Source organism: Leopardus geoffroyi, chromosome C1 (genome assembly GCF_018350155.1).
Source record: "Leopardus geoffroyi isolate Oge1 chromosome C1, O.geoffroyi_Oge1_pat1.0, whole genome shotgun sequence".
NCBI classification, from domain to species: Eukaryota; Metazoa; Chordata; class Mammalia; order Carnivora; family Felidae; genus Leopardus; species Leopardus geoffroyi.
In genome coordinates, this window is record NC_059328.1 from 28029274 (window position 1) to 28041655 (window position 12382).

Sequence of the window (12382 nt, forward strand, 5' to 3'; positions counted from 1 at the left end):
CAGAAGACCCATATCCTCGGGGCTTAAGGACTTCGCTGTGCTCTATCCCAGGGGCTCAGCATGAGCATGTCTCAGCAGGCCCATTTCCCCTCCTTCTGGTCTATCCTTCCAGCACCTCATCTGGGGACGACGGAAGGCCCATTGGGGTCTGGCGCACGATGCTTCTGGAAAGAGGACACAGGGCTTCGGCCTGAGCCCCTCTTCTCAACTGTCCTTCCCACTTCCCTCCCCGGCCTGGGGGCTCCTCCTTGCTCTGCCGAGGTTGCAGAAGTCCTGGCACGCCCTTTAAGAGAGCTGGACTTCTCCTTCATCTCCAGGCCACACTCCTAGCATGAGCCCTCTTCAAGTTTGGAAACATTTGCAGACATGTGGGAAACGTCTGCAGTGGGGGCCGCTGTGGGACTCCCTGCCAGTTCATTACTCCAGATGGGGTGGCTCCCCCGCTTCCTGCAAGTACACAGACATTTCCACAGTGAGGGCCTCCCTTCTGTGCCTGCCCTCTGGTTTCTCTTAGCAGCAGTCACCCTGTGGCATCGCTCCCCTTAACTCTAGCCGCCAGCGGGGCCTGGAAACAGTTGTTTTCTCCCTGCTAGGACCCACTGTTCTCTCCCGAAGGCAAAGGTCAAGTCTTGGGGACTTCTGGGACCTCCAGGCAATGAAATACACAGTATTCAGAAGAATCATGGTGGGTGGCTGTGTGGATGTTACTGAGGCAGATCCCTGGGTTCCAGATTGGAGCCAGGAAACTGGCTTTTCCAGACACATCCCAGTTGGTTCTGATGAGGCGGTCCAAGGACGACACTTTGACTCACGTTGGGCGAGAACGTGAATGCAGGGCCCTCGGGCTGCTAGTGCCCGGTGAACGCTCCTCTCAAGTCCCCCTCAAGAAATGAAAGCATCTTGAGGCCAAAGGCCCTGCCTTACTCAGGACTCTAGCGCAGCAGGTTCTCAGGCTGGATTTCATCTCGTGGTTCTGGACCACCTCCTCCACTAGATTGTAAGCCCCTCTTTGGAAGGGACCAAATCTTATTCGACAATGTGTGCTCAGCAGAGGGCCTGGCACACGGCAGCTGCTCTGTGGAGATGTGATGAGGACACAGCCGCTTTTATTGAGATGGTCGCTTGCCTGTGGTCATGCTGGTATGGCCGCGAGGCAGCTACAACAAAGACTTGGGTTCTACCCCTGAGCACCCCTTCTTCCCTGAGGACCCCAAAACTCTCAGAACTGGAGCCTGATCTCTTGCTGTTGGCTGAGCTGCCACACTTGAGGGGAGGGCCCAGGATTCCCTCAACCTCTCTACCTCAGGAAAGAGCAATGAGACGAACAACCTCCTCAACAGGGAATCTGCACCAAAAAAGCCACCTTCCATGTGGCCAGACTGAAGCACTTGCCTCCAATTCTCAAAACCTGCTGCTTATTAGTATCACCTCAGAAGCTACACCCCATACCAATGAAATCTGAACTGATGGTGGGACAGGTGATTGCAATCTGTTGCAAGTGTGAGCGCCACTGCCCTACTAGGCAGGACAAGACGGAGCCCAGCACACGTCAGAGGAAGTACGCGGCATGGGCTTGTTTGCATCCAAGTTTTATGAGAAAGCAAAACAACTGTGGGAAACCGGAACACTGAGGGGTGGCCCAGGCTAAGTACACTTGGTAACTCTCACTGGGAGAGGGTTGGAAACTACTTGGCAGATTCCCTAAATCAGCAAATCAGATTCTGATGCAAATCATCACAAGGTGATCAATGTCCCCTGCCTCAAGGCCACAGGCAGAGAGACAGGATCCCAGGGGGAGCCTAGGAGATGGGACCCTGCGAAAGGCAGCTGTGACAGGGGTGTCTCTCAGAGACACCCGTTTCTGGGCTGGCCCCGCGCGCTCTCTGGGCTCTGGGCAGGGAGGCGGCGCAGGCGGTTGGCTCGGCAGAACCCCGGGGGAACTTGAGTGGGGACGGGGGCTTGCTGTCGAGCCGGCTCATTTATACTTTTTGGAGGGAAATTCCCGCCGGCCTTGGCCCTTGCCGCCAAAGTTGCGCACCCGGTGGATGGCCTGCAGCTGTTGCTCAATGGTCGCCGTGATGTTCACATCATCCGGGATGTGGACGTAACGGACATTACGGCCTGTCACGAAGAGGTCATCCAGCTCGACCTGATGCCCCCAGCGGTCCGTGTAGGTGACATTGGCCAGGCGGATGTTCATGAAAGCGTCCACGTTGTCTATGCGTCCGCGGGCCACGCTCTCGTCTCGCAGGTCCACAGTGGTCACCTGGCCCTGGAGGCCCTGCAGCAGGATAATCAGGCTGTTCTCAGAGATGGTCCGCTCCTTCACCGAGTGGCTCACGGCCATTCTTCCACACCGAGGGCTGTCTGCTGCGGGAGGAGGAGCACACAGACAGGAGCTGTAGCAGGCGAGCGGGCCCAGTCGCCAACTCCCCTCCACCAGGCCCTGCGCGTAATTCCCAGCGCAGACTTCTGCAAGTCTGCCTACCTCCCCGGTTTCTGTGTCTGTGGAACACCCTTCGATGCCAGGTGCCTTACACATCTCACAGAAGCCTCGCGCTACCCGGCGAGGCCAAGAATTACTCCTACTCACTTCATAAGTAGGGAAAATATGGCCAAGAGACGTTAAGTGACTTGCCTAAGGTCACACGGTTGATAAGCGGAGGTGCTGGGATTCAAATCTACGACTGCCTGACTCCAGACCCCACACCAGTACTCCTGAGCCCTCGCCGCATGTTAGAGTCACCTGGTGAGTTTTTACCTGCTGCCACACCCCAGAGGTTCTGATTCATTTGGTCAGGGGTGGGGTCCAGGTATCCTCTTTTTCAAAGCTCCCCAACTAATTCTCACTTGCATCCAAGTTTGAGAACCACTGCTCTAAATGTCGTTTACACCCTTGCTACTCAAAATACGGTCTGTGGACCGGAACTCTCAGCACCACTCAGGCACGTGTTAGGGATATGCAGAATCTCTGGTCTGTCCCCAGACCTGCAGAAAGAATCTGCACTTTATCATAACCCCTGCATGAATCACCAGAAGTTCTCAAATGTGAGTATCAGAATCACCTGAGGACATGTTAAAACGCAGAAAGCTGGACTCCCTCCTCCCCCCCCCCCCACCCCCCAACTTGCAAACTTAGTAGGTCTGAGGTGGAGCCCAAGAATGTTCATTTTTAACATGTTCTTAGTTAACAGTGACTTGCTGGTCTGGGGCCCGTGCTCCCTGAATGACTGGTCTACACCATACAGCCACCATTTAAGTAAATTGAAAAAGAACAACACCAAAAACATGGCAGCATATAAAACACATAGGTTTTGAAGGCAGAGAAAAATAGGTTGAAATCCTCACTCCACCTACAAACTCTGTAAACCAAGGGCAGTTACTTCATGTCTCTGAACCTGTTTCCACATCTATGAAACCACAGGCTAAATGAGGCTAACAGAATCTCACTGAACGTACTTTGCTTTCAACACGCCCTGATGTTGTATCAACGTGACTGTCTTGTCTATCCCCTCTTTTGAGACCCTGAGTGGGAGGTGGTGGGGACTTCCTCCTTACGACCTCACTCAAACCCGAGCCGGGCTGTGCAGGACAGCATCAAGCGTGGCAAGCCAGACCACACCACCGATGGGGGGATTGGGCCGGGGGTGTGTGTGTAACGACCCCCCACGCAGGCTTCACCAGAATGCGCCCAAGCGAGGGTTAGGGCTGCCCGTTGACTGCAAAGAGGCAGTCCTGGGCTTTAGGATGGGCTCTGCCACTTCCCAGGAGGGCGACCTCGAGCAAGCCGCTTAGCTTCGTCGAGCCTGTTGGCCCACCGGGAAAATGGGGACGGCGAAGAACCTTTACTCACGGAGCAGTGGGGGTGGGCGTGGGGAGATGGAATCTACTCCGCAAATCGGGAAGGAAGCGCTTCCCCCGCTCCCCGCCGCTCTCCGGGGTTCCGGGCGACCCCGCGCTCCGCCCCGGGGTCCGGGACCCACCGCGCCGGATTCCTTCCGCTTCCCGGTCGGCTTAGTTGCCGAAGCTAGCGAGCGCCTGGCGGGGCCGCCTCCCTCCCGCGGCGGGACTAGGAAGCCATGGCAACAGCCTGGCCGCTCGGTCCTCCCGGAGCATAGAGAGCGCGGCCTGCGCCGGCCCGCGCCACTGCGGCGGCACTCGGAACTACAATCCCCAGAATGCCTCGCGGGCGGCGTGCTCGCGCACGGGCGACTGTGGGCCTGCGTCTTGGAGTCTCTCCTCCCCGGGAGTCATTCATTCTTTCAACAAATGTTCATTGAGGCTTCCTCCCAGGCTCTGGACACAACAGCGGTGACCGAGGAGACAAGCCCCCTGATCTGGAAACCCTTAAAACTACTTGAGGGCGGGCGTCCATAACAAAACAAGAAAATTATAAAAGTCCTTCAGTCCTCGGTGGCTTCTTATCGGAAGGTCAGGGGTGTCCTGAGAAGGTGACGTTTGAGCTGAGATCAATGACAAGAAGCCAACCTTGTGAAAACTAGGAGAGGAGCACTTCAATTAGAGGGAGCAGTTTGTGCAAAGGACCTGGGGGAAATGGCGCTCGCCAATTTGGAAAAACGGAAAAGCCAGTAAGACAGGAGAGTAGTATGCCAAGAGGTGGGAGACGAAGGCAAGAGCTTCAGCATTTAAGGCTTTGTAAGCCAAGGTAAGGGGTTGGATTTCCCGGTTAGGAGTGCAGGCTCTGGCCGCAGTGCCTGGCTTCAAATCTGCTCCCTGCTGACTTTTCACAAGTTAATTATCCTTTTTGTGCCTCAGTTTCTACAAGTGCAGTTGATGGGGTATCAAAGTGGGGGTGACATGATCTGATTTACATTTTTCAGAGGTCATTTGGTAAAAGCTTTTAATTTCCCCATTAGAAAAAAAAAAAAAAAAAAAGGATGTCAATCTCGGAGAATTGACCTTCATTGATACATGAAAGCACTTGGCTCCCTAAGGTGTAGGCTTGTTTCAGTCCTTCACTCTCATTCATTGATTTCCAGCTCCCCCACGAGCCTTCCCCTTCTCCCAAGGATCACAGTTGGTCTCTCTCGTCCTAAAAATAGAAACTGCCTTCCTCCTCCATGCAAGCTGCTCTTGGTTCTCCTAATCTTCCACACAAGGAACTTCTCAGGAGGCCCCTACACCCGTGGTTCTCTAAGTGTAATCTTTTGTCCAATTTCCTATCTTGGTGAGGCTGGATTTCCTGCATGCACTTCAAGCAAAACAACGTATTGCAAGGGACTGAACGCAGAAGCACATATGAAAATCTGACTTCTGTTATGACAGGCATTAAAGAGATTTGCAAGAACACAGCACAATGTGACTCTTCCCATCAATTTTTTTCTTTTTGAAAATATAGTTGAAAATTATTTTTAATTAATGAATTTATCTTTGAGAGAGAGAGAGAGGGAGAGAGAGAGAGGGGGAGAGAGAGAGAATCTCAAGCAGGCTGTGTGCTTTCAGCACAGAGCCGGACATGGGGCTTGATCTCATGAACCGTGAGAACATGACCTAAGCTGAAATCAAGAGTCTGACACTTAAAGGGCTGAGCCACCCAGCGTGCCCCCCCCCCCGAAAATAGTCATTTTTATACAAAAATATGTTAATGGGTCTATTATTGTTCTTTTACAATGAATTAATATTATAATTTTATTTCACACTTCAAAAAAGTTTGAGAATCGCTACTCTGTCTTAGGGCTGTCATCCTCTCACTCAACTCTGTGATCTGGCTTACTTCCAAGACTCTACTGACTTCTCTGGCAGGGGTTACTGATGGTTTACAAGGAGAACCTTTCTCTCCTTAGTCCTTACTTTCATGATCCTCCTTAGTGCTTGACTATATTGTCCATTCTCTTCCTTGGTATTCCGCCCCCCCTCCCCCACGGGGGGCATTGTATCATTTGGTTTTATGGATTTCTGGTTGTTTATTCTCCCATCTCTCTCCCTCTCTTTTTAAGCCCCATTTCATTCTCCTGCTTCCTAACACGTGTGCTTTCTCTTGGGCTGTATTCCCAGCCCCACCCTCAACTTGGTCACATCTATCCATGTTGTCTACTACTATGTGCTGAGTTTCTTGTCTAGATCATGGGCACAGTCCACTCTATGAAACTCCATTTTCCAGCTGTCTGTTGCTCATGCCCCCATGTCTTAGTGGTACTTGAAACTCAGCATGTCTACAAGATAAATTTGTCAAGTTCTTCCCAAATCAGTTGTTGCCCTGATTTTTTCTATTTCTGTGGTTGCTACCACCAGTTTTCAACCGTTCAACCACCTCGAATAAATATGATAACTTGGATCATTTTTTTATTCCTTACACCTGTCAGTCACTGATCCCTGCAAATTCTTGGAAGTGCGTCTCCCACCCCTCACTTGTATTTTTATTCTGACTGCCGCCATCCTAGTTGAGACCCTCTTTCTCTCACTTGATTCATTATGAAAACCATCTTACTGGCCTGTGTGTCTCATGATCTTTGCCAACAGATTCAAAGCACAGTTATGATATTACTTACCTGCTAAGAAAACTTTTGATTAATTAACAGAATAAAGGTTCCAGTGCTGACATTGATTTGATTTCATCTCACCTTCCAGCTGGATCTCTTTTCAGGTTCTCTACTCAAACCCTCCAACCAGTGTTTCCTAAAGTGTGGTATGGGGACAACTTGCCTTAATGGAATGCTTTGTTTCACAGAATCAGAAGTGGAGCTTGGGAATCTGCACATCCAACAATGCACACTACAATTTGAGGCCCATTGTCTTCCTCTCTAGTTAGACCTAGCCACTCAGCAACTCAGACAAGCCCTGAACTCTTGCCTCTTCCTTTGCTATCCTGCTCCATCTGCCTGGGATCCTCTCTTGTTTATCTTTGGATGTTAAATCCAATCCCTACTTCAAGGGATTGGTTGTCTGGTTCAAGTGCTATATCTTTCTGAAGTCTTCGCCGATAACCCTGTTTGGGAGCGATGTCTCACTCCTAACCCCTACAGCATATTGCTTGCTGTATGTTTGCTTGTTGTATGCAGACTTGCATACTTATTTATGTAAATCTTAAAAACAATTTTTTTTTAATGTTTATTTTGGCTGGGGGGCGGGGGGTTGGTGGTGGAGAGAATCCAAAGCACGTTCCAGGCTCTGGGCTGTCAGCACGGAGTCCAATGCGGGGCTTGCACTCACAAACCACAAGATCATGACCTGAGCCGAAGTCAGATACCCAGCCGACTGAGCCACCCAGGCACCCTTATTTATGTAAATCTTACTTTCTCCTCTACTGGTCTCCTGGGTGTTGAGACAGGGAGAAAGCCTGAGGAGGCCCAAATGCTTCACATTACAAAGCAGAGTTACATGAGGAACACCAGCTTTATGAATGTGGTGAGAAGGTGAGAGGGATCTGGATGAAGGTGGCAGCAGTTGGAATGGAAAGAAGTGCTGAATGTTAAAGACTGCATGGAATAATAAGACTCCCTGGAGGCTGATTAGATCTGGAGTATGGGTGGGAGGAGGAGAAATCAATGACTAAACAAAATTTTTTAAGTCTACTTTTTTAGTACTCTCTATGCCTATTGTGGGGCTCGACCTCACGACCCTGAGATCAAGAGTCTTATGCTCTTCTGACTGAGCCAGACAGGCACCCCTCAATGATCTATATTTTAACTCTGGTTATCTGGAGAGATGGTGGAATGACCCTGTGGGGGAGATCCCATTTTTTGGCTACTCAGCCACTAAACTCCTTCCCCCACAGTTGGGGAAATCAGGCATGCTACGCATTTTGAGTGGGGTTTGGCTTCCCACTCCAGATGACTTCAGGGCCAGATATCGTCTCTCATCCTTGTTGGCTATGGCATGGGCTGATGACCTAAACTCAGGCGTTACCAGGTTCTAAATCTGGAGCAAGTGACGTAAACCAGCACGGACTATTTAGGCATCGTCCAGTCCTCATTCTTGGGGTTGCTGCTGGTGCCAGCGTCCTTTCCTCTGCTGCCTGCTTACCCTTGTTTCCTGGCCATTTTCTCCTGGTTCTTCAGTCTTCCTGACAACTGTGAGTTCCCAGAGCCCTGTAAGTCGATTCCTTCTCTACTTAAGTAGCCAGAATTGGTTTCAGTGTTTTGCAACCCAAAACCTAGACTAGTGCTGGGCCCACTTGAATTGAGTTCATTTCAGGAGCCTTGAATTCCCGTGTTCCCTTTAGATGAGCTGTTAATGGTTCAGTTTCCAATTGTCAGAGAATCACAGAATCCCAAGAGGGCAGTTCCCAGGTCACCTGCTCCAGCTCAGCACCCAGTGCCCTAAAACCCCTCTACGGTGCTCAGAAGATGCACTGGTGACGAGCGGCTCACTTTGCTGCCAGGCATTAGACTCCGTGGTCAGATGTTCTTGGTAACTTCTACCCATTGCTTCTAGTCCTTTTCTATGGAAAACTGTCCTATTCTGTATTATATTTAATTTTAGAAGTTTCTCTATGCCTTTTGAAAGTGAAGTAAATGTGGGGCACCTGAGTGGCTCAGTCGGCTGTGTGTCTGGCTTCGGCTCAGGTCACGATCTCACAGTCCATGAGTTCCAGCCCCGCGTCGGGCTCTGTGCTGACAGCTCAGAGCCTGGAGCGTGTTTCGGATTCTGGGTCTCCCTCTCTCTCTGCCCCCTCCCGCTCGCACTCTGTCTCTCTCTCTCTCTCTCTCTCTCAAAAAGAGATAAACATTGAAAAATATATTAAAAAAAAAAAAAAAGAAAGTGAAGTAAATGTACTAAATAAGTGAAGATGTCAGTGTTGGACACCGAGTTGTGAGGTGATGTGGAAGATCTCAGGGAAAGTGAACCTGCAGCCGAGGCGAGGACAGGGGTCACAGAGATTTGTGAGTCAATAGTAAGAGTTGAGAGTAACGGCCTCTCGGAAAGAAAATGAGGCAAACGCTTGGCAGAAGAATGAAGGTTGGGTGCTGCAGGGGTGTCTGGGGGGCAGGGGGAGGGGGGAGGCGAGGGGAGAGTGAGGGGCGGGGAGAGAGGCTAAGGGTGAAATTGGGGTCATCTGGCAATTGACCTGGCCATTCTGACAGACTTTGAAAAATGCCCATAGCAACAGCATCTGTATCATGCTGGGCAGTCCTCCGTCAGGAGCCACCGAGGGAGAGAGGGGAAGTGTGGGCACAAAGTAGGATGTGAGCCACCGGGGCCAAAGGGGGAGAGAATTTTGGGAAGCAAATGGAGCTTAGCAGGGCCGAGAGCCTTCCGAAGGCCAAGGGGAATGGGGAGGAGAGAAGGCCGTTGTACCTGGCAGAGCGGGCAGAGCCTGGAGGAGGGGAGAAGGGGTCTGTGTGGTGACGGGAGCATGTAGGAAGGAGGGGAGGGGAGCCGGCCAGGAAGCCTGGAGTGCGGATGGGCGAGTGAGCAGAGAGGAACTAGGACAGCCTGGGGAAGCAGAGCCCCAGGGTGTGGGTGGGAGCAGTTGGGCTGGGGGTGCGTCCTCAGCAGCCATTCAGACCCATGTCTGAGGTGCAGAAAGGAGGCTGGGTGTGACTGAGGGGAAGAAGGGCACGGATAGAAGACGCGCTGAAGTGGGGAGGAGAGATGAGGGAAGGCACAGGAAGCAGCTGTCACAGAAGCCGAGAGGTCTTTAGGACACCCAGAAAACCCGTGTCGAAGGTCCTTGGCTGCTACCGTGACTTCTTGAAAACCCGAGAAAAACAATAGCCCCAGTGTTTCAAAAGGAAGTTAGAGAGTTTAGTAAAGACAAAGGAGGGCAGAGTGATCTGAGGCAAATGTGCACGTCCAGGATTTAGGAGCCCAGGGTCTGCTCCCGGCTCATCTGGGCCCGTGCCAGCTGCGTGGCTTCACCAGGCCTAATGCAATTAGGGTTTTGTGTGGTTCGGGGAACTAACAGAGAAGCTAATGTTATTTTTGTCAGCAGAAGCACCAGAGGCCAGAAACAAAAAGAATGTGTGTGTGTGTGTGTGTGTGTGTGTGTGTGTGTGTGGTGGGGGGAGTGTTACATTACTCAATAATCCAGAGTATCAAACAATCCATGGGCCATTGGAATGCATTTTGAAATTCTCATTTGAAAGGGGTGAGTTATGATCTGAGAATTTACTTCACACGAATCACAAAGCTATGTGGGGAAGATCCAACTGTGACCGGGTTTCCTCAATCCAATCCCTGGTAAACACTCCCTTTGACCCCCTCTACAGTCAGCTGTCCAGGAATTTGGCAGCTGAAGAGGAGTTACCCAGGACCTAAATCAAAGAGAGTAAGGGATAAGTAAAGGTTGTATTAGTTTTCAGATTTTAATTTGGGTCTTTATAATGGAATACTCCTTGGCAATGAGAAAGAATGAAATCAGGCCATTTGCAGCAACGTGGATGGAACTGGAGGGTATTATGCTAAGTGAAATAAGTCAGGCAGAGAAAGACAGGTACCATGTTTTCACTCATATGTGGATCCTGAGAAACTCAACAGAAGACCATGGGGGAGGGGAAGGGGGAAAAAAAAGTTACAGAGAGGGAAGGAGGCAAACCATAAGAGACTCTTAAATACTGAGAACAAACTGAGGATTGATGGGGGTTGGGGGAGAGGGGAAATTGGGTGATGGGCATTGAGGAGGGCACCTGTTGGGATGAGCACCGGGTGTTGTATGGAAACCAATTTGACAAAAAATTATATTTAATAAAAAAACAATTTGGGTCTTTATGATTAGGCACTATGGTAAATAGGTGTATTTTCTAAAATTTGCATTTCTCTTCCTGTGGTTTCACATGGCTTAAGTTGGCTTCTCTCCTGGATGTAAACTGGCCACAAACCAGGTGCAAGTGGACGCAGGAACATGCCCTTGTTTAGACCTGGGGATCTCCAGGATCTGGTTCCCATGCTGGGGTTGGAAGAAGTGAGTTTGCCTTTAAGAATTGTTAGATACTCACATGGACCATGTGAGGTGACTTTCCTCTTAGAACTGAGAGCTAAATGCTCTTTCCCACCCCTTTTTACCCCCTTCACTGTTAACTTTTTACGTCTTTCTTCTGGGAGCCATTAAAGACCTTTTGTTCAGAAGACGTTTCTAGAACTTTGCCTTATTAATCTGTAGGGCATTCCGACACTATGTGAACAAGAGTGGAACAGGCTGAAGCTGAGCTGGGAGGAGGTCGGTCACAGAAGGAACTGGAAGAGTAGATCTACCCCCAAAGCATGGAGTGGGGGGGGGGGGTGGCATACATATAGATTCCAGTTTTCAGCTCCCACCTGGGGAGGGGCCAAGGAATCTGTAAACTCAACGCCAGCTTGAAGCCAGTGAACCAGTTCTTTCTCTTTCTTCCAGATGAGGGAACTGAGGCTCAGGGAGAGTGAGTGCCCCAGAGGCCATGGTGAGTTTGAGGCAGGGATGGGGCCACAGCCCAGTGTCCTGACTCTGACCGTGGGACGCCTTCCCCTGACGCACACTGAATACTGTGTTAGGATACCCTCGGACACGGGGCCTGGTTTTAAATGAACACTGATGAAGTGCTAGTGCTCAGTCCACATTCTTGCCGGATCAACCCCCGTCTTCTGTTTTCTTTGCCTCCTCCTGCCTCCCCTGCTTTCTCTGCATGTCCTCAACCACCACGCAAGTGAACTTGTTTTTCTCAATAGCTGTGCGAGTCTAGAGACATGAAACGCAAAGGTTGCCTCATCACAAGGCTGTCCTACCAGAGATCTGTATCTTGTTTATTTATTGAGGAAGCAGACACGTTTGAAATCATCCGCATGGCTCTGGGATAGGTGAAGGGAGGTGGCTGCTTCTCAGCAGCTGGTGGCCCACCTCCAAGGCTCCAGGACAGGCCCGGAGCAGGCCGTGGAGTTTCGGTTTGTGGCAGTGTGGTGGGAGCCTGGCCCAGAACAGGAAAGAGCCTTCCCCTTCATCTGTCCCCCCTTCAGGCCGCCCCAACTGGTAGCCAGAGTGCTTAAAAGAGGCTAAAACAGAAGGCTCTTTGTAAGCTGTTAACAGGTGGCATGATATGCGTCTCCTCCCCAAGGGACCTTCTGGGGGGTTCTGGAGGTAAGGAAGTGTAACTTTCATTCGTAGGAAGCAACTTAAGTTCATTTAGTGATTTATCTTTCTGTACCCAAAAGCTATGCCTTCGGCAGGCTAAGGGCAGCTTCCCTGCCCCTCACATTCCAGAACTATGTCTGCCTCCACTCTTGCCACGGCATGAGGGGCCCGAGTGGTCCCTGTGGCTGGCTCGATCTCAGGCAGTGATTGGCTCAGCTCCGTTTCTCTCTTGCCTTCTGTCATTCTGGGTATTTCTTCCATGGGACTGAATGGACCTTGACCTCTGGATGCTGGCTGGCCCTGAGCCTGCCAGTTACTGGGTCCAGGATGAGCCTGTGGTGGTGGGCTAATGCTCCTTCTTTGAAGCAATTAGGGCTG

The 12382-nt window shown here is 50.9% G+C and overlaps 1 protein-coding gene across 3 annotated transcripts; it reads right to left on the bottom strand.

The window, feature by feature from the left end:
- Positions 1-1575: 1575 nt before the first annotated feature.
- On the bottom strand, positions 1576-4161 carry LSM10 (LSM10, U7 small nuclear RNA associated). 3 transcript variants are annotated; one of them, XM_045476749.1, is made up of 3 exons: positions 3854-4161; positions 2762-2988; positions 1576-2370 (listed from the first exon to the last, which is right to left on the bottom strand). In XM_045476749.1, the coding sequence occupies exons 2-3, from the start codon at positions 2790-2792 to the stop codon at positions 1976-1978; spliced, it is 426 nt and encodes a 141-aa protein (XP_045332705.1). In that variant the 5' UTR covers positions 2793-2988; positions 3854-4161; the 3' UTR covers positions 1576-1975. The 3 variants fall into 3 exon arrangements, with proteins under 3 accessions (XP_045332705.1, XP_045332707.1, XP_045332706.1); XM_045476751.1 differs by lacking the exon at positions 2762-2988 and having other exon boundaries at positions 3984-4161; XM_045476750.1 differs by lacking the exon at positions 2762-2988 and having other exon boundaries at positions 3854-4160.
- Between the last annotated feature and the right edge of the window lie 8221 nt (positions 4162-12382).